Genomic DNA, 23,298 nt, shown 5'->3' with positions numbered 1-23,298 from the left:
ATGCTTTGCTGCCACAGGACCTGGACGACTTTCCTAAGTAGAAGGAACCATGAATTCTTGTGTGTCAGAATTCTACAGGAGAAAGTCAGGCGCTCCGTCTGTGATCTGAAGTGCACCTGGGTCATGCAGCAAGACAATGATCGAAACAAACAATAAAGCCTACATGAAAATGGCTAAAAAGCAACAAATTAGAAGTTTTCGAATGGCCTAGTCCAGACCTAATCCCTATTGAGATGTTGTGGCAGGACTTGAAATGAGCAGTTCATGCTTGAAAACTCCCAAATATCGCAGAGTTAATGCAGGTCTGCATGCAAGAGTGGGCCAAAATTCCTCCACAGCAATGTGAGGGACAAATCAACAACTACAGCAAGCATTTGGTTGCCGTCATTGCAACTAAAGGTGGCACCACCAGTTATTGGGTGTAAGGGGGCAATTACTTTTTCACTCAGGGGCATTGGGTGTTGCGTAACTTTGTACATGAAATAAATGTAATAAGTATGTAATTGTTTGTTCACTCAGGTGCCCTATTATCTAATATTAGGTTTTGGTTGAAGATCTGATAACATTCAGTATCATAAATTTAAAAAAGTAGAGTAAATTAGAAATGGGACAAGTACTTTTTCACGGCACTGTATGTGAAGATGGTGCTTTCCTGTTTTGTAGTAAAAAAATATAGCGGAAGATGTGTTTCCAATGCCTATTCACAATTGGTAAAAATCACACGAAGCATACCCATGTCGTCATTGGAAACGCTTCTCTTCCGCTATCTTTTTTACTACAAAACAAAGAAACATTACATTTTCTCATATGTTGATGTTGGGGTGCTGCTGGAGATGATGAATATAAAGTAGAAAAATTGTGACGTTTCCTTTTAATTGTGAAAATACTCCGACAATCTGCCGATGCTGGTGAATTAGTACGGAGAATGTTTTTAAGTGCTTCTCATAGTGGTTAGTTCTGCAGCTGTTCTCACAACACATATGCTTGACACCAAACTTTGGCGTTTTGCTGGTGATTTCCAAAAGTGCTGACATTCATAACTACTTGTGTGCTAATTTAAAGTTTGTCTTGTCCACAGCAGGGGCATACTACCCGGCCCAACAGCAGTACACGTCCTCAGTGCCGGCTGCTCCGGTCATCATGAACCCTCCCCCCCAGCAGCAGCAACCACCTCCACAGCAACAGATCCACCCCAAAAGGGAGCGCAAACAGGTACAGGTAAACTCATCGTCCCACCTCTACTGTTATACACCACACACAGTTAAACTCATCACCCTACCTCTACTGTTTCATTTTGTGGTTTTATTTAGCAGATAGGAGAGTAGAGAAAAGACAGGAGAGATAGGAGGAGCACAAGGTCAGTGAGTTGGATTGGAACCCATAGGGCCAGCGGCACTAATTGCTGGACCGCAGGCCAGCCCATGTAGCACCTCTCCTAGATCAGACAATCAGGTAGACAATCAGGTATCCTGATCCCAGAATGGATAAGTAACACAACTGGAAACACCCACCAAGAAACATTACGGGTCTGATGTTATACAGTCAATGTTTCCCCTCATGCAGAGCAGGGTTTGAATACTTCAGTGATTCTCATGTTTTAAAGGAAGATAAGGACTGTGCTAATAAAGCGTGTGAATATAAAAATAAAAAGTAAAGTTTGTCAGCAAGGTGTATTCAACACTGATTCCTTTCCCCATCATCCTCTGTGAAGGTGCACAGTGCAGTTTTGGTCTACAAAACTAGTCTACTGTGTCTTCCTGTCTGGCCAGCTTGTGACATGACACGTTGCCATGGTAACAAGAGGACTGGGTCTACTCCTCATGATTAACGTTCGGTTCAGTCATAGATTTGGAATGGACAACTTTTTACACGATGAACTGTACTACTAAACTGCTGTGTGACTGGAGCATGTTCTTTAGGGCTATAGTACTAGTGTACCTCTGCTGGTCTGGATTCATCAGGTATGTCTGTTAGTGATGGGGAGGGGGGAAATGATAGTTACATATCACACTATTATTTTGGACTAATATTATATCAATACTTTGACTCAAAGTATCAATTTGTATAACATATATTTTTTTTTACAAATTTGCTAGGTAGCATCAGCTAGCGCTAGTCGGCCGTATCTGTGCCAAAACTCTGGTATTTTTCATCATATAGCTTGCCCTTATTTTTAAATAGTGAGCCAACATGTTTTCAGCAATTTTCTCTTGTCTCTCTGCAGCAGGCATACACTGAGTGTACAAAACTTTAGGAACACCTTCCTAATATTGAGTTGCACCCCCTTTTACCCTGAACAGCCTTCAATTTGTCGGGGCATGGATTACAAGGTGTCGAAAGCGTTCCACAGGGATGCTGGCCCATTGTTGACTCCAATGCTTCCCACAGTTGTCAAGTTGGCTGCATGTCCTTTGGGTGATGGACCGTTCTTGATACACACAGGAAACTGTTGTGTGGAAAAACCCCAGCAGCATTGCAGTTCTTGACACACACAAACCGTTGTGCCTGGCACCTACTACCATATCCCGTTCAAAGGCACTTAAATCTTTTATCCGAATGGCACACACAAACAATCCATGTCTCAAGGCTTAAAAATCCTCCTTTAACCTGTCTCCTCCCCTTCACCTACACTGATTTGAAGTGGATTTAACAAGTGACATCAATAAGGGATCATAGCTTTCACCTGGTCACTCTGTCACTCAGTGAATATTGAGTCTCCAGTGTATCTGTACGGTGGACTAGGTTGATTTAATCTCCAGCCAGTGGATCTGTGCTCTGTACGGTGGACTAGTTTGATCTCGTCTCCAGTGTACCTTTGCTCTGTATGGTACGATGGGCCTGGCTGCTTTATCACTGGCAGTGGGAGCATGCTGTCGTAGCTGGGGTGGACTTTGGCCAGCCAAGCGGCCTCATCCCATGCTGCACGCTGCTGAAGGTCCTTCAAGAGAGGCCCCCTGATCTTCCAGTCCCACTATCTGTCATACTATCCAGGTCTGTACCCAAACAATACGAGCTTCTACTTTTAAAATCCACTTTTCTAGAAACAAGTCTCTCACCGTTGCCGCTTGTTATAGACCCCCTTCAGCCCCCAGCTGTGCCCTAGACACCATATGTGAATTGATCGCCCCCCCATCTATCTTCGGAGTTTGTACTGCTAGGTGACATAAACTAGGACATGCTTAACACCCCGGCCATCCTACAATCTAAGCTAGATGCCCTCAATCTCACACAAATTATCAAGGAACCTACCAGGTACAACCCTAAATCCGTAACCATGGGCGCCCTCTTAGATATCATCCTAACCAACTTGCCCTCTAAATACACCTCTGCTGTCTTCAACCAGGATCTCAGCGATCACTGCCTCATTGCCTGCGTGCGTAATGGGTCTGCAGTCAAAACGACCACCCCCATCGCTGTCAAACGCTCCCTAAAACACTTCAGTGAGCAGGCCTTTCTAATCGACCTGGCCCGGGTATCCTGGAAGGATATTGACCTCATTCTGTCAGTAGAGGATGCCTGGTTATTCTTTAAAAGTGCTTTCCTCACCATCTCAAATAAGCATGCCCATTCAAAAAATGTAGAACTCAGAACAGATATAGCCCTTGGTTCACCCCAGACTTGACTGCTCTTGACCAGCACTAAAACATCCTGTGGCGTTCTGCATTAGCATCGAATAGCCCCCGCAATATGTAACTTTTCAGGGAAGTCAGGAACCAATATACTCAGTCAGTTAGGAAAGCTAAGGCTAGCTTTTTAAAACAGAAATTTGCATCCTGTAGCACTAACTCCCAACATTTTTGGGACACTGGAAAGTCCATGGAGAATAAGAGCACCTCCTCCCAGCTGCCCACTGCACTGAGGATAGGATACACTGTCACCACGCTACGGCTGGTCATGCTTTCCACCTGGCTACCCCGGCCAACATCTCAGCACCCCCTGCAGCAACTTGCCCAAGACACCCCCCCCCCCAGTTGATGTTCTGAAAGAGCTGCAAAATCTGGATCCCTACAAATCAGCTGGGCTAGACAATCTGGACCCTTTTTCTAAATTATCCGCCGCAATTTTTTCAGCCCCTATTACTAACATATTCAACCCCTCTTCGTATCGTATGAGATCCCCAAAGATTGGAAAGCTGCCGCGGTCATCCCCATCTTCAAAGGGGGAGACACTCTAGACCCAAACTGTTACAGACCTATATCTATCCTACCCTGTCTTTCTAAGGTCTTCGAAAGCCAAGTTAACAGATCACCAACCATTTCGAATCCCGCCGTACCTTCTCCACTATGCAATCTGGTTTCCGAGCTGGTCATGGGTGCACTTCAGCCATGCTCAAGGTCCTAAATGATATCATAACCGCCATCGATAAAAGACAGTACTGTAGCCGTCTTCATCGACCTGGCCAAGGCTTTCGACTCTGTCAATCACCGCATTCTTATCGGCAGACTCAATAGCCTTGGCTTCTCAAATGACTGCCTCGCCTGGTTCACCAACTACTTCTCAGAGTTCTGTTGTCCGCACCTCTGGCAGTCTCTATGGGGGTGGCACAGGGTTCAATTCTCGGGCCGACTCTTTTCTCTGTATATATCAATGATGTCGCTCTTGCTGCCGGTGATTCTCTGATCCACCTCTACGCAGACGACATCATTCTGTATACATCAAATCAAAGTTTATTTGTCACGTGCGCCGAATACAACAGGTGTACCTTACAGTGAAATGCTAACTTACAGGCTCTAACCAACAGTGCAAAAAAGGTATTAGGTGAACAATAGGTAAGTAAAGAAAAAAAAACAGCAGTGGAAAGACAGTGAAAAACAGTAGCGATGCTATATACAGTATAGAGGTCGACCGATTAATCGGAATGGCCGATTTAATTAGGGCCGATTTTCAAGTTTTCATAACAATCGGTAATCAGTATTTTTGGCCGCCGATTTAATTGTTTTTACACCTTTATTTAACTAGGCAAGTCAGATTAAGAACACATTCTTATTTTCAATCATGGCCTAGGAACGGGGGTTAACTGCCTTGTTCAGGGGGGATTCGTTTTTGCAACCTTCTGGTTACTAGTCCAACGCTCTAACCACCTGCCTTACATTGCACTCCACGAGGAGCCTGCATGGCAGGCTGACTACCTGTTACGCAAGGGCAGCAAGAAGCCAAGTTAAGTTGCTAGCTAGCATTAAACTTAGTTTTTTATAAGATATCAATGTTAACATCATCACTAGTTAACTACTCATGGTTGATGATATTACTAGTTTATCTAACGTGTCCTGCGTTGCATATAATCGATGCGGTGCCTGTTAATTTCTCATCGAATCACAGCCTACTTCGACAAACGGGTGATGATTTAACAAGCGCATTTGCGAAAAAAGCACTGTCGTTGCACCAATGTACCTAACCATAAACATCAATGCCTTTCTTTAAAATCAATACACAAGTATATATTTTTAAACCTGCATATTTAGTTAATATTGCCTGCTAACATGAAATTGTGTCACTGCTCTTGCGTTCATTGCCTGGCTCGTTGCGAACTAATTTGACAGAATTTTACGAAATTATGACATGCCATTGAAGGTTGTGCAATGTAACAGGAATATTTAGACTTGCCACCCGTTAGATAAAATACGGACCGGTTTCGTATTTCACTGGGGGGAAAAAACGTTTTGTTTTCGAGATGATAGTTTCCGGATTCGACCATATTAATGACCTGCGGCTCGTATTTCTGTGTGTTTATTATATTATAATTAAGTCTATGATTTGATAGAGCAGTCTGACTGAGCGGTGGTAGGCACCAGCAGGCTCGTAAGCATTCATTCAAACAGCACTTTCGTGCATTTTGCCAGCAGCTTTCGCAATAGATTGCGCTATGTATGACTTCAAGCCTGTCAACTCACAAGATTAGGCTGGTGTAACCGATGTGAAATGGCTAGCTAGTTAGCGGGTGCGCGCTAATAGCGTTTCAAACGTCACTCGCTCTGAGACTTGGGAGTAGTTTTTCCCCTTGCTCTGCATGGGTAACGCTGCTTTGAGGGTGGCTGTTGTCGATGTGTTCCTGGTAAGAGCCCAGGTAGTAGCGAGGAGAGGGACGGAAGCTATACTGTTACACTGGCAATACTAAAGTGCCTATAAGAACATCCAATAGTCAAAGGTATATGAAATACAAATCGTATAGAGAGAAATAGTCCTATAATTCCTATAATAACTACAACCTAAAACTTCTTACCTGGGAATATTGAAGACTCATGTTAAAAGGAACCACCAGCTTTCATATGTTCCCATGTTCTGAGCAAGACACTTAAAGGTTAGCTTTCTTACATGGCACATATTGCACTTTTACTTTCTTCTCCAACACTTTGTTTTTGCATTATTTAAACCAAATTGAACATGTTTCATTATTTATTTGAGGCTAACTAGATTTTATTGATGTATTATATTAAGTTAAAATAAGTGTTCATTCAGTATTGTTGTAATTGTCATTATTACAAATAAAAAATAAAAAAAACGGACGATTAATCAGCTTTTTTTGGTCCTCCAATAATCGGTATCGGCGTTGAAAAATCATAATCGGTCGACCTCTAATACAGTAGCTAGGCTTCATACAGACACCGGTTAGTCAGGCTGATTTGAGGTAGTATGTACATGTACATATGGTTAAAGTGACTATGCATATATGATGAACAGATAGTAGCAGTAGCATAAATAGGGGTTGGTGGGTGGCTGGACAACGCATATAGCCCGGTTAGGCAATGTGCGGGAGCACTGGTTGGTCGGGCCAATTGAGATAGTATGTACATTAATGTATAGTTAAAGTGACTATGCTTATATGGTAAACAGAGAGTAGCAGCAGTGTAAAAGAGAGGTTGGGGGGGCACACAATGCAAATAGTCCGGGTAGCCATTTGATTACCTGGTTCAGGAGTCTTATGGCTAGGGGGTAAAAACTGTTGAGAAGCCTTTTTGTCCTAGACTTGGCACTCCGGTACCGCTTGCCATGCGGTAGTAGAGAGAACAGTCTATGACTGGGGTGGCTGGGGTCTTTGACCATTTTTAGGGCCTTCCTCTGACACCGCCTGGTGTAGAGGTCCTGGATGGCAGGAAGCTTAGCCCCAGTGATGTACTGGGCCGTACGCACTACCCTCTGTAGTGCCTTGCGGTCGGAGGCTGAGCAATTGCCATACCAGGCAGTGATGCAACCAGTCAGGATGCTCTCGATGTTGCAGCTGTAGAACCTTTTCAGGATCTCAGGACCCCTGCCAAATATTTTTAGTTTCCTGAGGGGGAATAGGCTTTGTCGTGCCCTCTTCACGACTGTATTTGGAACATCTGGCTCTTTGGACACTGTGCTAACAAACCTCCAAATGAGCTTCAATGCCATTCAACACTCCTTCCGTGGCCTCCAACTGCTTTTAAATGCTAGTAAAACTAAGTGCATGCTCTTGAACCGATTGCTGCCCGCACCCTCCCGCCCGACTAGCACCACTACTCTGGACGGTTCTGACTTAGAATCTGTGGAGAACTACAAATACCTAGGTGTTCTGGTTAGACTGTAAAATCCAAAATTAAATCTAGAATCGGCTTCCTATTTCGCAACAAAGCCTCCTTCACTCATGCTGCCAAACATACCCCTGTAAAACTGACTATACACCGGTCCTTGACTTTGGCGTTGTCATTTACAAAATAGTCTCCAACACTCAGACTGCATCCAATTTGCTGAGTAATCACAGTACCATCCGTTTTGTCACCAAAGCCCCATATACTACCCACCACTGCGACCTGTGTGCTCTCGTTGGCTGGCCCTCACTACATATTTGTCCCCAAACCCACTGGCTCCAGGTCATCTATAAGTCTTTGCTAGGTAAAGCCCCGCCTGATCTCAGCTCACTGGTCACCATAGCAACACCCACCCGTAGCACGCACTCCAGCAGGTATATTTCACTGGTCATCCCCAAAGCCAGCACCTTTTTGGCCACCTTTCCTTCCAGTTCTCTGCTACCAATGACTGGAGCGAATTGCAAAAATCTCTTAAGCTGGAGTCTTATATCTCCCTCTAACTTTAAGCATCAGTTGTCAGAGCAGCTTACCGATCACTGTACCTGTACACAGCCCATCTGTAAATAGCACACCCAACTACCTCATCCCCATATTATTACTTACCCTCTTGCTCTTTTGCACCCCAGTATCTCTACTTGCACATCATCATCTGCACATCTATCACTCCAGTGTTAATGCTAAATTGTAAATATTTCGCCTCTATGGCCTATTTATTGCCTTACCTCCCTACTCTTCTACATTTGCACACACTGTACATAGATTTTTCTATTGTGTTATTGACTGTACGTTTGTTTATGTGTAAGTCTGTGTTGTTTTTGTTGCACTGCTTTGCTTGATCTTGGCCAGGTCACAGTTGTAAATGAGAACTTGTTCTCAACTGGCCTACCTGGTTAAATAAAGGTGAAATATAAAATGTAATTAATTAATAGGAGGATGGTAGACTGGGGGCAGGGGAGAAAGTGCTTCAGCAGCACACAGTGAGTCAGTCGTGATTCAGACAGTCTGTGTCTGAGCATCACGTTGTCTTTCAATATGATTTCAAAAATGTCTGCCAGCATGCTGGCAAAAGAGTATGAAGTGTAAAGCTGTTGTTTTTCAGCAAAGCTAAGCAGACTGTTTAGTCGTAGCTGTCTTGTAACTGTGAGGTCATTTTCTAAATGTTTTCCTTTTTCCCCCACTGCCTTCAAGCAGGGCATTGGCCTGTTTTTTTCCCTCTTCACTGCTCTCTTTATGAATCTCTCTCTCTGGGTAGACCAGGGGGGGTTTAAGGACATGTCAGCACATAGCTCAGCTCCACGTGGCTGCTGGGCTCCTCCCCCTCTGAGCCAGAAGCACAATGGCTGACCTATCTCCTCCCCTTCTCTCTCGCGCCCTCTCTGCTGCTGCTTCTGTGGCATACCCCCTCTTTCCCCCAGGAAGAGGCTGAAATGTTTTGTAGTGCGTGAGTACAGAATGACAGAAGAGCAGCTGAGAGAGAGAGATAAGGAGGGGATTACACTAGCCAGAGCTCATTTGTTAAAGTTTTGAATAGTGTTTTCCTCTCCTTTTTTTCTGGAGTTACTCCTCCCTCTTTCCCCCTCTATTTGGCCCCCTTTGACTGTCTGTAGTTCGGTGCTCAGTGGGCGGGGGTGCTTGCATTCCAGTGCTGCAGCTCCACAAGGCCAGTCACTCTGGCTTCTCTCTCGCTCGCTCCATTTTTGTCTTTTGTCTCTCCCTCTACGTGTGTGTGAGAGCTGGGAACGAGGCTCTGCCCTGCTGGCTCTGCGAGTTGTTGAGGGAGTAGGCTACGTGCGTTTTCCCAACCACGGTTGCAAAAGCAGCCTACTTGCTGGGAGAGGCCTGCAGGCCGAGAGCTCAACTCCGGCCCCAGGATGAGAGAGGCCTGCTAAGGGCTCTGGAGCCTGTCCACGTCAGGTAAATGACTCTACCAGCGGGGGAATGTGCTGGCTCAAGCCTGTCGCTGACAACTCTTAGTGTGTGACAGACAGAAAGAGAGCGAGGGGAGTTTGTGATAGAAAACATGTGGCTCTGTGTAAGGGCACACCTTGTAAGTGAGTAATCCGTTTTTCAGAAGTTTGAAGGTGTATTGTACTGTGTGCTTTTCAATAACAGTAAATCTGGCTGATTTTCTAGGTATAGTTTGAGTTCATATGGAGAGAGCAAAAAAAAATGTCTGGCTTGCACTGGAATTTATTTTACTAAATTTGAGTATGTCCGTAGTCATATTTTGTTGGGGAAGAATTAGCTAAAACAAGGCAGCAATCTGTCTACAAATCTGTGTTTGTCAGGCTGCATAGCTTTGTGGGGCTGGTGTTTCTTGTGTGAGTGTGAGAAATGTAGCTCTGCTGATTGAGAAGACGCTGCTAGGCCACAGCCCTACAGTACAACACAGAAGACTTGGCAGAGTTGGAAACAGGGCCTAGCATCATAGGAAACAGTTAAGTTGTGACAGCTATTCTCTTCAGCTTTCTCCTCACCCTCCCTCTCTCCTTTACTCTCGTTCGTTCTCTCTTTTTTGCTCTCCCTCCTTTAGAACGGGAATGAAACAAGAGCGAGTAACAAGTTTTTCTCGAAGGCTCTCCTGCATTCTCTAAATCTCTCTAAATGTTTCTTCTTGTATCCCTCACTGTTGTCTTGTGTCCTCTCTATAGATCATAATACGAGACCCTAACCAGGGTGGTAAAGACATCACTGAGGAGATTATGTCAGGGGGCACCCGCAGTGGCACCACCCCCACACCCCCACAGGTGAGCGACGACTCTTCAGAGGTGAGCTACCATACCCTCGTCACCAACCATCATCCCGTTACACACCTTTAGCTACCATACCATCCTGTTATTGGATGTGCAGACATTTTGTTTTCATATTGGGCATTGTATCTAACCTGTCACAAGGTTTTCATAAGGCTGTCATGGTTGTGTCCACTCCAGTTACCTAATGTCTGTGTGTTGTATTCTGTCCCTTAGTCGTCTATATCTGGATCAGAGGGTCCAGCCGTTGCCCAGGCCGACGGGGAGAACGTGACACCTGTCGTGGTCAGACCAGGTGAGTTGGCCGAGGGGTCAGGTCATCTTGAAGGACGTAGCTGGCCGTCGCTCATTGGTTCACCTTCAGTACATAGAAGTCATTTTTGGTGAATTTGACTGAATCACATAAACAAAATGCTCCTTTGGAAAGGACCTGTGTATTTTTACCATTTAATGTTGAATTGATAATAAGTGGGTAATTATAAAAAGATCAACAGACATGAGGGTCAATTTGAACATTAGTATGGTACTATGGGCCACTTGAGTCTGTTAACCATTACCTTTCTAAGGTGAATTTAACCAGTGGCTTTTCCTCGTGGCATCTCCTTTCCTCCTCAGATGACCGAGGGAAACCTGCAGCCACTCTCATAACTGGCCCCCCAGCCCCGTCTAAAACCCCTGAACTGGTCAAGACTTCTCCTGCTCCAACAGAGGTCAAACTCCCAGACACAAACAGTAAATCCCCTTCCTTATCCCAGGACCTACCTACACCCCCGTCGGTAACTACCACCCTTCACACTACTACCCCCCAACCCTCAACTAGTCCCATTGCAGACATGGACGCTCCAGCCCCAGCCGCTGCTCCAGCCCCATCTGCCCCTGAAGTGCCCGCTTACCCTGCACCCCTGCCTGAACCCCGCCCCACTCCTGCAGCTGAGGAGCATCCCTCACCTGCCAAGGAGGAGCGGGAGGAAGTGAAGGAGAAAGAAGAGGAGGTGGCGGAGGCTAGGCAGGAGGTGACTACATCATCCAAACCTGAGCCTTCCCTTGCTCCAGTGACCACCCCTAGCAGCAGCAGCACTAACGGTATCTCTGCCACCCAGCCACCCCCAGCCAAGGAGGAAGAGCCAGCAGCCCTGTCCATCAACATGCCCACCCCCCAGGCAGCAGAACCCCCCCTGGAGTCTCCCATCGCCCAGCCAGAGGAGCTCAGACTGCCCAATGGCCTGCCGCTCCCCAGCCCCCAGGACCCTGAGAAGATGTCTGCGGAGTCGTCGGAGTGTGACGTCAGTCCCATTGCTGAGCCTGAGGTGGCCCAGTTACAGAGCGAGGCACCCATGCCTAAACCGACGCCCGCCCCCGTTGTCCAGGCGACGCCAGCCCCCGTTGTCCAGGCGACGCCAGCCCCCGTTGTCCAGGCGACGCCCGCCCCCGTTGCCCAGGCGACGCCCGCCCTAGCTGAGACTGCTACTACTACAGTTGTAACTGCTCCCCGTGTGGAAGACGAGATGGACTCCCCACCACCCCAGAGCACCACCCCAGCCGGGGAGAGTTCTATGCAAGGTCAGTATCAGTCTGACTTGCTTTTTCTCTCTCTACTTCTTTGAAACCGTCTCCTTCTGTCTGTCTTTTTCTCCATCTGTCTGTCTCATTCAACCACATTGTCTTTCTCTATTTTAATTCCTAACCCTACCCCTTGGCACTTGGTGAAGATTAAACAGGATCTGCCCCTTTAGGCGTTGCAGTCCGACTGTGTGTGTCGAGCCTGTGTCGTGAGGGGTTATGTCTACGCCGAGGACCCAGAACAGTGGGTACTTGGAGTGATCACAGCTCCAACAGAAAGCCATAAAAATAAGAAGTTGGATAGGTGGCAATGTGGTAACCGCTCCACCTTGGTTTCTGATAGTCTAGGTGGAGTTTGGGTGCTAGGGTTGGACTAGGGATTGGGATTGAGTGTAGAGGTCGACCGATTTTATGATTTTAATGCCGATGCCGATTATTGGGGGGGGGGGGCGCAAAGACGCCAATACCGATTAATCGGCCGATTATTATTATGCTTTTTATATATATATATATATATACACACACACACAGCTCTGAAGTGACAACGATACTGAAGAGTCTGCTTAGGAGACAAATACTCTCAACTGTTTGAATAATAAAAATAGAGTTCAAGTTACCTGTGATGAATGCTGAAAACAAAAACTGTAATTTCTATATGCAGGAAATCCTATTTTAATAATGGGCATGGTAAGAATTGACTACCAAAGTGCGAGTCATAATTCCCATGACACCTTCTAGCAAAATCTGAAAAGCAGTTCCTTCATTTATTCCATAGGATATTTTTAGATTAATTTAAAATAAGGTCTGCGTTTGGTTTAGTCTTACACCACCTTGCCAATTTTATAACTGTGTAGATATCCATAGGATATAACTGTGATCAATATAAGCGAAGATAATTTTTTTTTGTAGAGTGGATTTATGAAAATATGTTGACAAACGTTACCTAGTGAGATTTACACGGGTATCAAAACGCCGAGGCGGTTTAAGCACAAAACACAGACCTTATTTGAAGTAGATCAAGACATTCTCTATGGAAGACATGAACGGTAAAATAACGAAGGAACCCCTTTCAAGTTCAGCCGCAAGTTATTACAGGAATTATGACGCGTCGACTATTTCTCTCTAAACCATATATCTTTGACTATTACAAGCCTGCTGCTGCCTACCACCGCTCAGTCAGACTGCTCTATCAAATATCAAATCATAGACTATAATATAATAAACCTTAGTTTCCGGATTTGACCATATTAATGACCTATCATCTCGAAAATATTCTTTCAGTGACATACGGAACCGTTCCGTATTTTATCTAACGGGTGGCATCCATAAGTCTAAATATTCCTGTTACATCGCACAACCTACAGTGTTATTTCATAGTTCCGTAAAATTCTGGCAAATTAGTTTGCAACGAGCCAGATTCTGTATACCCTGATTCTGCGTGCAATGAACGCAAGAGAACTGACACAATTTCACCTGGTTAATATTGCCTGCTAACCTGTATTTCTTTTAGCTAAATATGCAGGTTTAAAAATATATACTTCTGTGTATTGATTTTAAGAAAGGCATTGATGTTTATAGTCAGGTACAGTCGTGCAGCAAATGCGCTTTTGTTAAATCATCCCCCGTTTGGCCAAGTTGGCTGTCTTTGTTAGGAAGAAATAGTCTTCACTGTTCGCAACAAGCCAGGCGGCCCAAACTGCTGCATATACCCTGACTCTGTTTGCAAGAGAAGTGACACATTTTCCCTAGTTAAAATAAATTAATGTTAGCAGGCAATATTAACTAAATATGCAGGTTTAAAAATATATACTTGTGTATTGATTTTAAGAAAGACATTGATGTTTATGGTTAGGTACGTGTTGGAGCAATGACAGTCCTTTTTCGCGAATGCGCACCACATCGTTTATATGCAAAGCAGGACAGGCTAGATAAACTAGTAATATCATCAACCATGTGTAGTTAACTAGTGTTTATGATTGATTGATTATTGTTTTTTTTAATAAGATAAGTTTAATGCTAGCTAGCAACCTACCTTGGCAACGTAAAGCAGGTGGTTAGAGCGTTGGGCTAGTTAACGTAAGGTTGCATCCCCAAGCTGACAAGGTAAAAATCTGTCGTTCTGCCCCTGAACAAGGCCGTTAACCCACCGTTCCTAGGCCGTCATTGAAAATAAGAATGTGTTCTTAACTGACTTGCCTAGTTAAATAAAGGTTTTAAAAAAAATAATAATTAAAAAAAATATATATATTGCAAATCGGTGGCCAAAAATACCGATTGTTATGAAAACTTGAAATCGGCCCTAATTAATCGGCCATTCCGATTAATCGGTCAACCTCTAATTGAGTGTCAATCCATAGAGGTTTAGTCTTGACTGTGTTGGTGGTGTTCTGCTTGTAGCTGCTGTTTCTGTGCCAAAGAAAAAGAGGAAGATGAAGGATCTGAACAAGAAGGAGGCTGTTGGAGACCTCCTGGATGCCTTTAAGGAGGTCCGTTCACATGAACTACCCACTCAATCCATATCAAACACCCCACCCACGCCATCTCATATCAAACACACCAGCCACGCCATCTCATATCAAACACACCACCCGCGCCATCTCATATCAAACACACCAGCCGCGCCATCTCATATCAAACACACCAGCCACGCCATCTCATATCAAACACACCAGCCACGCCATCTCATATCAAACACACCAGCCACGCCATCTCATATCAAACACACCACCCGCGCCATCTCATATCAAACACACCAGCCGCGCCATCTCATATCAAACACACCACCCGCGCCATCTCATATCAAACACACCAGCCGCGCCATCTCATATCAAACACACCACCCACGCCATCTCATATCAAACACACCAGCCACGCCATCTCATATCAAACACACCAGCCACGCCATCTCATATCAAACACACCAGCCACGCCATCTCATATCAAACACACCAGCCACGCCATCTCATATCAAACACACCAGCCACGCCACGCCATCCCATATCAAACACACCAGCCACGCCACGCCATCCCATATCGAACACACCAGCCACGCCACGCCATCCCATATCAAACACACCAGCCACGCCATCTCATATCAAACACACCAGCCACGCCATCTCATATCAAACACACCAGCCACGCCATCTCATATCAAACACACCAGCCACGCCATCTCATATCAAACACACCAGCCACGCCATCTCATATCAAAGTTTTAAGAATGCCTATTTACAGCTGGCCCATTAAAAACCCCAGAATGAAAACAATGTGCTGACTAATACCCTCCCCCTCTCTCTCTCTCCTCAACCCCTCTCTCTCTCCCTCAACCCCTCTCTCTCTCTCCCTCAACCCCTCTCTCTCTCTCCCTCAACCCCTCTCTCTCTCTCCCTCAACCCCTCTCTCTCTCTCCCTCAACCCCTCTCTCTCTCTCCCTCAAACCCCTCTCTCTCTCCCTCAACCCCTCTCTCTCTCCCTCAACCCCTCTCTCTCTCCCTCAAACCCCTCTCTCTCTCCCTCAACCCCTCTCTCTCTCTCCCTCAACCCCTCTCTCTCTCTCCCTCAACCCCTCTCTCCCTCAACCCCTCTCTCCCTCAACCCCTCTCTCTCTCCCTCAACCCCTCTCTCTCTCTCCCTCAACCCCTCTCTCTCTCCCCCTCACCCCTCTCTCTCCCCCTCACCCCTCTCTCTCTCTCCCCTCCCTCAACCCTCTCTCTCTCTCCCTCAACCCCTCTCTCTCTCTCTCTCCCTCAACCCCTCTCTCTCTCTCTCTCCCTCAACCCCTCTCTCTCTCCTCAACCCCTCTCTCTCTCCCTCACCCCTCTCTCTCTCCCTCAACCCCTCTCTCTCTCCCTCAACCCCTCTCTCTCTCCCTCAACCCCTCTCTCTCTCCCTCAACCCCTCTCTCTCTCTCTCCCTCAACCCCTCTCTCTCTCTCTCCCTCAACCCCTCTCTCTCTCTCCCTCAACCCCTCTCTCTCTCTCCCTCAACCCCTCTCTCTCTCTCCCTCAACCCCTCTCTCTCTCCCTCAACCCCTCTCTCTCTCCCTCAACCCCTCTCTCTCTCTCTCCCTCAACCCCTCTCTCTCTCTCCCTCAACCCCTCTCTCTCTCTCTCTCCCTCAACCCCCCTCTCTCTCTCCCTCAACCCCTCCTCTCTCTCTCCCTCCCTCAACCCCCCTCTCTCTCTCCCTCAACCCCTCTCACTCTCTCTCTCCCTCAACCCCTCTCACTCTCTCTCTCCCTCAACCCCTCTCACTCTCTCTCTCTCCCTCAACCCCTCTCACTCTCTCTCTCTCCCTCAATCTCTCTCCCTCAACCTCTCTCTCTCCCTCAACCCCTCTCTCTCTCTCCTTCAACCCCTCTCTCTCTCTCCCTCCCTCAACCCCCCTCTCTCTCTCCCTCAACCCCCCTCTCTCTCTCCCTCAACCCCTCTCTCTCTCTCCCTCAACCCCTCTCACTCTCTCTCCCTCAACCCCTCTCTCTCTCTCCCTCAACCCCTCTCACTCTCTCTCCCTCAACCCCTCTCACTCTCTCTCCCTCAACCCCTCTCACTCTCTCTCTCCCTCAACCCCTCTCACTCTCTCTCTCCCTCAACCCCTCTCACTCTCTCTCTCCCTCAACCCCTCTCACTCTCTCTCTCCCTCAACCCCTCTCACTCTCTCTCTCCCTCAACCCCTCTCACTCCCTCAACCCCTCTCTCTCTCTCCCTCAACCCCTCTCTCTCTCTCTCCCTCAACCCCTCTCTCTCTCTCCCTCAACCCCTCTCTCTCTCTCCCTCAACCCCTCTCTCTCGCTCCCTCAACCCCTCTCTCTCGCTCCCTCAACCCCTCTCTCTCGCTCCCTCAACCCCTCTCTCTCGCTCCCTCAACCCCTCGCTTCTTCAACCCCTCGCTCCCTCAACCCCTCTCTCTCTCCCTCAACCCCTCGCTCTCTCTCCCTCAACCCCTCTCTCCCTCTCCCTTCTCTCTCCCTTCTCTCTCCCTTCTCTCTCCCTTCTCTCTCGCTCTCTTTCTCCCTCTCTCTCTCTCGCCCCCTCTCCAGGAGCAGGTAGTGGGGAGCCCTCCTGAGCCAGAGCAGGCCACACCCACTTCTGCCTCTGACGCTAAGGAGCCCCGCCCAGCCGCCACCCCTGCAGTTGAAGAGGTGGATGAGACGTGGGAGGAGAAGGAGGACAAACTGGATGCAGAGAATATCGAACCCAAGCCCGAGGATCTGAAGTACCAGTACAAAGAGGGTGGGTTCTGAACCTTGGCCCGGAGATAACATTTCTATACTATGTTATCCTCTTAACGTTATCCTCTACACCTTATCTCACAAGGTCTGCGTGTCAGTCAAGAGAGGATGCAAAGTTTCACTTTATTGGAAATGCTTTGTCAGAGCACGAGTCATAAAGTTCCATTTCACATCAATGTATGATTTTTAGAAGTGTAACGGAGTAACTCTCAGTTCGGATGACAGACTATATACCCCAACTCTACCAACCTAAACCCTGAACACTATACTGATGAAAACGCACATAAATGTGATTCATCTACAATTCCTTGTTCCTCTCCATCAGAACTATGTAGGCCTATAGACCCAGAGGAGAAGAAGAGGTATGACCGGGACTTCCTGCTGGGCTTCCAGTTCATCAGTGCCGCCATGTCCAAGCCTGAGGGCCTGCCTCAGATCAGTGACGTGGTGCTGGACAAGGTACAGTACAACACTCTGTCCCCTGCTGGACTGGAGTAACCACTGCACGGTCCATTCGAGAATATAATTTATTTTCTTCAGATAGGCCACTTTATTTACCAGTTATTTATTTTGTCCTTCTTTTTGTCCGTCATTCTTTCTCTCCAGGCGAATAAGGCCCCTCTCCGCCAGCTGGACCCCAGCCGTTTGCCAGGGATGAACATGGGCCCCGACTTCACACCCTCGTTTGCCAACCTGGGCAGGCCTGGAATGGGAGGAGGAGGTGGTGGTGGAGGTGGCCACAGAGGAGGACCAGTGAGTTATCATGAAAAACTGTCAATCTTCTCAAAGACTACAATCTGATTCTGAAACTCTGGGATTATATTAAAACAATGTTGACTGAATTCTTTCCTTTTCCCTTCCCTCCTCTCCTTCAGCCCTCTGGTATGGGTGGTGGAGGACCACGTCGCTCCCAGCAGGGCCAGCGTAAGGAGCCCAGGAGGATCATCAACATCTCTTCGTCTCTGACGGAAGACGTGAAGCTCAACAAGGCTGAGAAGGCCTGGAAGCCCGCTGTCAAGAAGGCTGCCAGTGGGCAAGCTGCTCCTGAGGAGGAGAGTGACGACTCGGAACAGGCCAAGACCCAGGAGCTGTTCAAGAGGGTCCGTAGTATCCTGAATAAGCTGACCCCTCAGATGTTTCAACAGCTGATGAAGCAGGTCACAGAGCTGACCATCGATACAGAGGAGAGACTGAAGGGAGTGATAGATCTGATCTTTGAGAAGGCCATCTCTGAACCCAACTTCTCCGTGGCCTACGCCAACATGTGCCGCTGCCTTATTGGGGTGAGTGACTGAAGGGTGTGTGTCTGTTTGTGTGTGTACACCTAGTGTGCTGGTCTTGGTTCGGTGCTGACCTCTGTTCTGTGCCACGTGTCTGAGTGGTGCCACTACACACTCATGACGTCTCCTCTCACGTTCCCTCTTAAGCTTTATGTGACGTCTGCAAAGCTCTCCAACCGTGGCCTAAATGTTTGTTTTTCTGTTCCTCTCGTCAGCTCAAAGTCCCCACCACAGACAAGCCGGGAGTCACTGTGAATTTCCGCAAGCTGCTTCTGAACCGCTGTCAGAAGGAGTTTGAGAAGGACAAGGACGATGATGTCATCTTTGAGAAGAAGCAGAAAGAGCTGGACGCTGCAGCCACGGTACGAGCTGTGCTCTCAGTGACCAATTAAAATGTCCTTCACACACACTTGGTTTTGGTTTCTGTAGGAGTTAGTTGACCATCTGTCTGGTATGCCTCCCACCCCCTACTTCCTTTTACATCACTTCCTGTCTGAAGGAGGAGAAGGATCGCCTGAAGGCAGAGCTGGAGGAGGCCAAAGACAAGGCGCGGCGGCGGTCGCTAGGCAACATCAAGTTCATTGGTGAGCTGTTCAAGCTGAAGATGCTGACGGAGGCCATCATGCACGACTGCATCGTCAAGCTGCTGAAGAACCACGATGAGGAGTCACTAGAGTGCCTCTGTAGACTCTTGTCAACTATAGGGAAGGACCTGGACTTTGAAAAGGCGAAGGTAACGCTGAACCAGTGTCACTGACAGACACACAGACACGCATCGTTTAGAACACTTATGCCAAATTATTTCTAAGAATCAGATTTACACACAAACACATACACACTAACCTGCCTGTCTCTCTTTCTGTAGCCTCGTATGGACCAGTACTTTGCCCAGATGGACAAGATCATCAAGGAGAAGAAGACATCGTCCAGAATCCGCTTCATGCTGCAGGACGTACTGGACCTCAGGAGGGTAATACCTTGTAACACACACCCACACCAACCACCCCCAGTGTCTGGGGAATGCTTCAGCCCCCACACCTAAACCTTTTGGTCATCTCTAATCTAATCTGACTGACCCTTGTCCTCTGGTTGTTATGTATCCAAGCATATCAGTAAACACTATGGGTCAAACTACCATAGACAGAATATTCTCCCCTAACCCCACATTACCTCTGAATTTACCCATGACCCCAAATCACCTCTGACCTCTCTCACGTCCTTTACAAGCCCTCTATATGCATGCAGGTCTAGTGTATAATAGTGGGTTGTGTTGTTTTGTGTGTTGGTGTTTTACTGGCCCATAGACACCCTCACTAGTCTGTGTGGGCGTCGAGGGTTCTGAAGTGGGCTAAGAGGGAGACAAAGTCAGATCTTTAATACAGGGAGGCTCCCCAGCTATAAGCTGAGACTGGAGTCAGTCTGCACCCTGCAGCCAATCCCTTCTCTCCAAGCCACTGTAACCGACTCCCTCCTCTCCATGTCATTCACCATCTAGATGTTTACCTCCCTTCTAAATGGATGTGTCCCTTGATGTTCACATTAACTACTTATCCTTGCCTAGTAGGCTTGGGCAGTATCCAGATTGTCCTACCTTCATAACGGCCTAGTGCCATACTGGGATATTCGGTAATACCTGCGCTGAACACAAGGGGCACTATTTTCAATCCAAAGGTTAGCAATGCTAACAAGTACATGTAAAATCTAACGAACGCATGCAAACATTTTATACAGTCTCTTGACAAACTTTGCAGGACAGACATCTCACTCATAAAGTTATACAAGTAACTCAAAAATGTTACACAGTCTGCTGCACACGCAAAACAAATATTAGACGGAAGGGATTCTCTGCTGTTACCAAGAGGAGCTTGATTGCAAGAAGTTAACCACTTAGCTACATAACTTGATACTAAGTTAGCAAACCAAATACACAACTGCAGAGCATTTAGCACATTTTAGACTGTTAACTTAATAGTTCTAAGATATCTAGTTGTGAATTCCATACTGTAACAAGATCACCTGGCGCGGGCTGCAGTTAATCCCAAGGCTACCGGTAAGCTTTGTAATGAAATAACAAGATCTGCGTTATTGACTGCAGGTATTTACTTAAGTAGCTACAAATATTCAAATTAATTTAAAAAAAAGTCAAATAAATTGTTTGTGGTATTGACAGCGTTGAAAATCCAAATAACCTGGTATATACGGTATACAGCCCAAGCCTCATGCCTATGACCCATTCACTAAGTTTTCAGTGATTCACAAACTCACATTTCTTACTTTATTTGAAAATGACTAGTTACTAAGGACATACAGGTATGGATCTGTAGCCTAGGCCTCTATCTAAGGTCTAGATGTGCATGTATTTGTACAGTGCTGTTAGCTGTGTGTGTCTGAGGTTTCCCATAATGCAGTTTACCGGAAAAAAATAAAAGCTGGACTGTTCCACTTTAACTAGTTTAGTATCCAGTGACTTTTCTGGGAAAATGTCTGCAGAGCCTCAGTGTGTTTTGTGTGTGTGTTCGACAGTGACTCGCAGTGTGGTGAGAGCAGTGATGTGGCGTTACACTGGATTCAGTATCCCCACTGTCTTCTCCCTGTACAACACAGATCATGTAGGTGTGTGTGTGAGGATGTTTCCTACATGTTCAGACAGGGTTCCAACATGTGCACCACATAATTACGTTATAGGATCTCTATGGTTCCACCCCCAGTAAGTGTCTTACCAAAGCAGCAGTTGGGATGTTTCACAAGAGCTGATCAGCTGCACTCAGTCTGCACACTGGCCCCTGCTGTTTACTGGGAAAACACTCTAGTTTCAGTTTCCATTCTCTGGAAAAGCTGACAGCGGGGTCAAGTTAGGGCAAGGCATCTCTCCTGCTCTTTCTATAGCCTAGTTGTCACCCATTTCTCTTGGTTTATTGACTAAGTGACCTTTGCCTGGAAAGAAATATGGAGTGTTAAGAGTACGCCACACTTTTCTATCTAACTCCAATCCTCAGTTAAAGTATATTACTGTTCTCACTCTAGGGCTCACCCCATTTAGTCGACTGGTCCATTGTTTGGTCAATAGGCTGTTGGTCGACGGAGATTTCTTTAGCCGAGCAGTCGCAATAAAAATATTTTACAGGGTGTACACCTGTCTGATTCACTCCGGTCTCAGTGGACTAATCCATTGCACAGGCCACGGAATGGCACAGTCCATCACTCTGAGACATGTGATACTAAAATTGTATATAGTTATTGTATGTAAAAAAATATATATAAAAAATCGAATATGTAAAAAATTAAATATCTATTTTATAACATGCGGTTTATCCTTCGTTGGATACAGTCTCTGTCCGCGGTTATGAAACAGTCTTCAGTGCACCCTAGAATTGGCACCTTTCCCTATGTTGCTATGTGCATAATAGCAAAGTTGACCAGCATATTGTGATTGAGAACATTGTGGCGGAGGCAGCAGCAGCAGAAATGAGGAAACAGCCCTTGCCTTAGCCTAATTGTCTAAGAAAATTGAGCAGAGAGGAAACCCCAACTTAATTAGATCTATAATCAATAGCCTAACTGTTAAATGTGCCTGGCTTTATAAATCATCCATATATATATCTACAGAAATAAGACAGATCCTTCTTCTGTTGCCTGTTAGTGTTTGTTTAATAGCCTACTGATTCCATGAGCACCAAGCTCAATCCAACGGCAAAATGGTGGATAAAGCTATTTTTAAGCTTTGCTCTGCTGTAATAAAGGCTTTACATTTGTTTTTTCGTTAGAACAGACTGCTATTACGTCTAATTTATTTAGTGTTGTTTACACTGTTCCAAACAGGAGAAAAATAATATTGTAATATAACAGCACCTGTTTGTCACACATAATATGCACGCAGCTCTCACTACTATACCCTTATTTTTGTTCATCTCCTCCTTGTTATGATGATGGTCATTATAATAAGTAGTGACTTTATCATTAGTAGGCTTCGTATAAGTATCCTTGTGTAACTACCTTCGAGCTGTAGGCCTAAAAGCATGTCCTGTTTAGTCTTAAAACCGTAACTAACTTAGGCCTATTTTTCAATATATAGGCTACTGTATCAATCAATTATTAATTCGTTCATGCCATTACACAGCATACAAGACATTCATGCTTTAAAATGCAATCAAGCATTTTAGGTTTAAAATGAAATTACAAAGGGAGCTTTGAGTAATTAGCCTGAACAATAAATAAGCTGCAATTCACGAATGCATGCAACTGTTTTTAGTCTGCTGTAATAAAGGCTTTATATATTTTATTTCTTGTTAGAACAGACTCTTGGGTACACTTATTTATTTGGTGTTTACACTTCCAAATGGTCATTTTTTTTGTCATCTAACAGCAACTGTTTGGCACACAATACTTATGCAAGGCTTGCTCTTGTTCCCTCTATCTGGAGCTCCAGTAGTTTCCACAACTAACTCAATGTCTTCCACAGATCTGACTTCCCCTTTCCCTCCTGAACAACCAGTAAACATTTGCGTGTTGCTTTTTCACATCCTCCACATCCATTTTGCTGTCATATGTTACTGTGTTTGGAGTTTGTTGTAACCAATATATTGATGTGATTATTATGGGCTACATGTCAGGCCCTATTGGTCACATGCATGCGATGCTTACATGTTTTACGTAAAGAGAGCAAGGGTTGAGGGAATAGGAAATGTTTTTCCTAAACAAATTAGGGATTTCGGGTAACATAACTTTTCAGGCAGAAACAAGTAAGAAACTAAATGACTGAAATGATGTAGCAACTTCAGCATGGACAGCCCAATAAACACTACCTGTACTGTGGTGCTTTTTCTCTGCAGTAGGGAGGAGAGCGAGACAACGTGCGCCAGTCACACAGGCACTCACTGTCATTTTGTTGTAACAGTGTGTCCATCGGGCTCTTGTCTCATTTGTCTCTTAAT

The 23,298-nt window shown here is 46.0% G+C and overlaps 1 protein-coding gene across 13 annotated transcripts in view; it reads left to right on the top strand.

Annotated features, from left to right (window-relative positions):
- LOC115163621 (eukaryotic translation initiation factor 4 gamma 1) overlaps positions 1-23,298 on the top strand; it is an 80,988-nt gene that overhangs the window by 38,547 nt on the left and 19,143 nt on the right. For 6 of the 13 annotated variants that reach the window (XM_029715649.1, XM_029715650.1, XM_029715656.1 and 3 more), the window contains 12 exons: positions 1,079-1,218; positions 10,199-10,315; positions 10,514-10,592; positions 10,913-11,857; positions 14,255-14,343; positions 16,896-17,088; positions 17,413-17,546; positions 17,694-17,840; positions 17,963-18,370; positions 18,583-18,729; positions 18,867-19,100; positions 19,233-19,337. In XM_029715649.1, coding sequence (XP_029571509.1) covers positions 1,079-1,218; positions 10,199-10,315; positions 10,514-10,592; positions 10,913-11,857; positions 14,255-14,343; positions 16,896-17,088; positions 17,413-17,546; positions 17,694-17,840; positions 17,963-18,370; positions 18,583-18,729; positions 18,867-19,100; positions 19,233-19,337 — 2,738 coding nt within the window. Of the gene's footprint in view, positions 1-1,078; positions 1,219-8,462; positions 9,462-9,835; positions 9,985-10,198; positions 10,316-10,513; positions 10,593-10,912; positions 11,858-14,254; positions 14,344-16,895; positions 17,089-17,412; positions 17,547-17,693; positions 17,841-17,962; positions 18,371-18,582; positions 18,730-18,866; positions 19,101-19,232; positions 19,338-23,298 lie in introns of those variants that run through there. The other 7 variants (XM_029715657.1, XM_029715659.1, XM_029715654.1 and 4 more) reach the window with 7 other exon arrangements.

This window comes from Salmo trutta, chromosome 26 (assembly GCF_901001165.1).
Source record: "Salmo trutta chromosome 26, fSalTru1.1, whole genome shotgun sequence".
Taxonomy (NCBI): Eukaryota; Metazoa; Chordata; class Actinopteri; order Salmoniformes; family Salmonidae; genus Salmo; species Salmo trutta.
The sequence above is the reverse complement of the archived record's forward strand: the minus strand, read 5'-3'. Positions and strand labels throughout refer to the sequence as shown.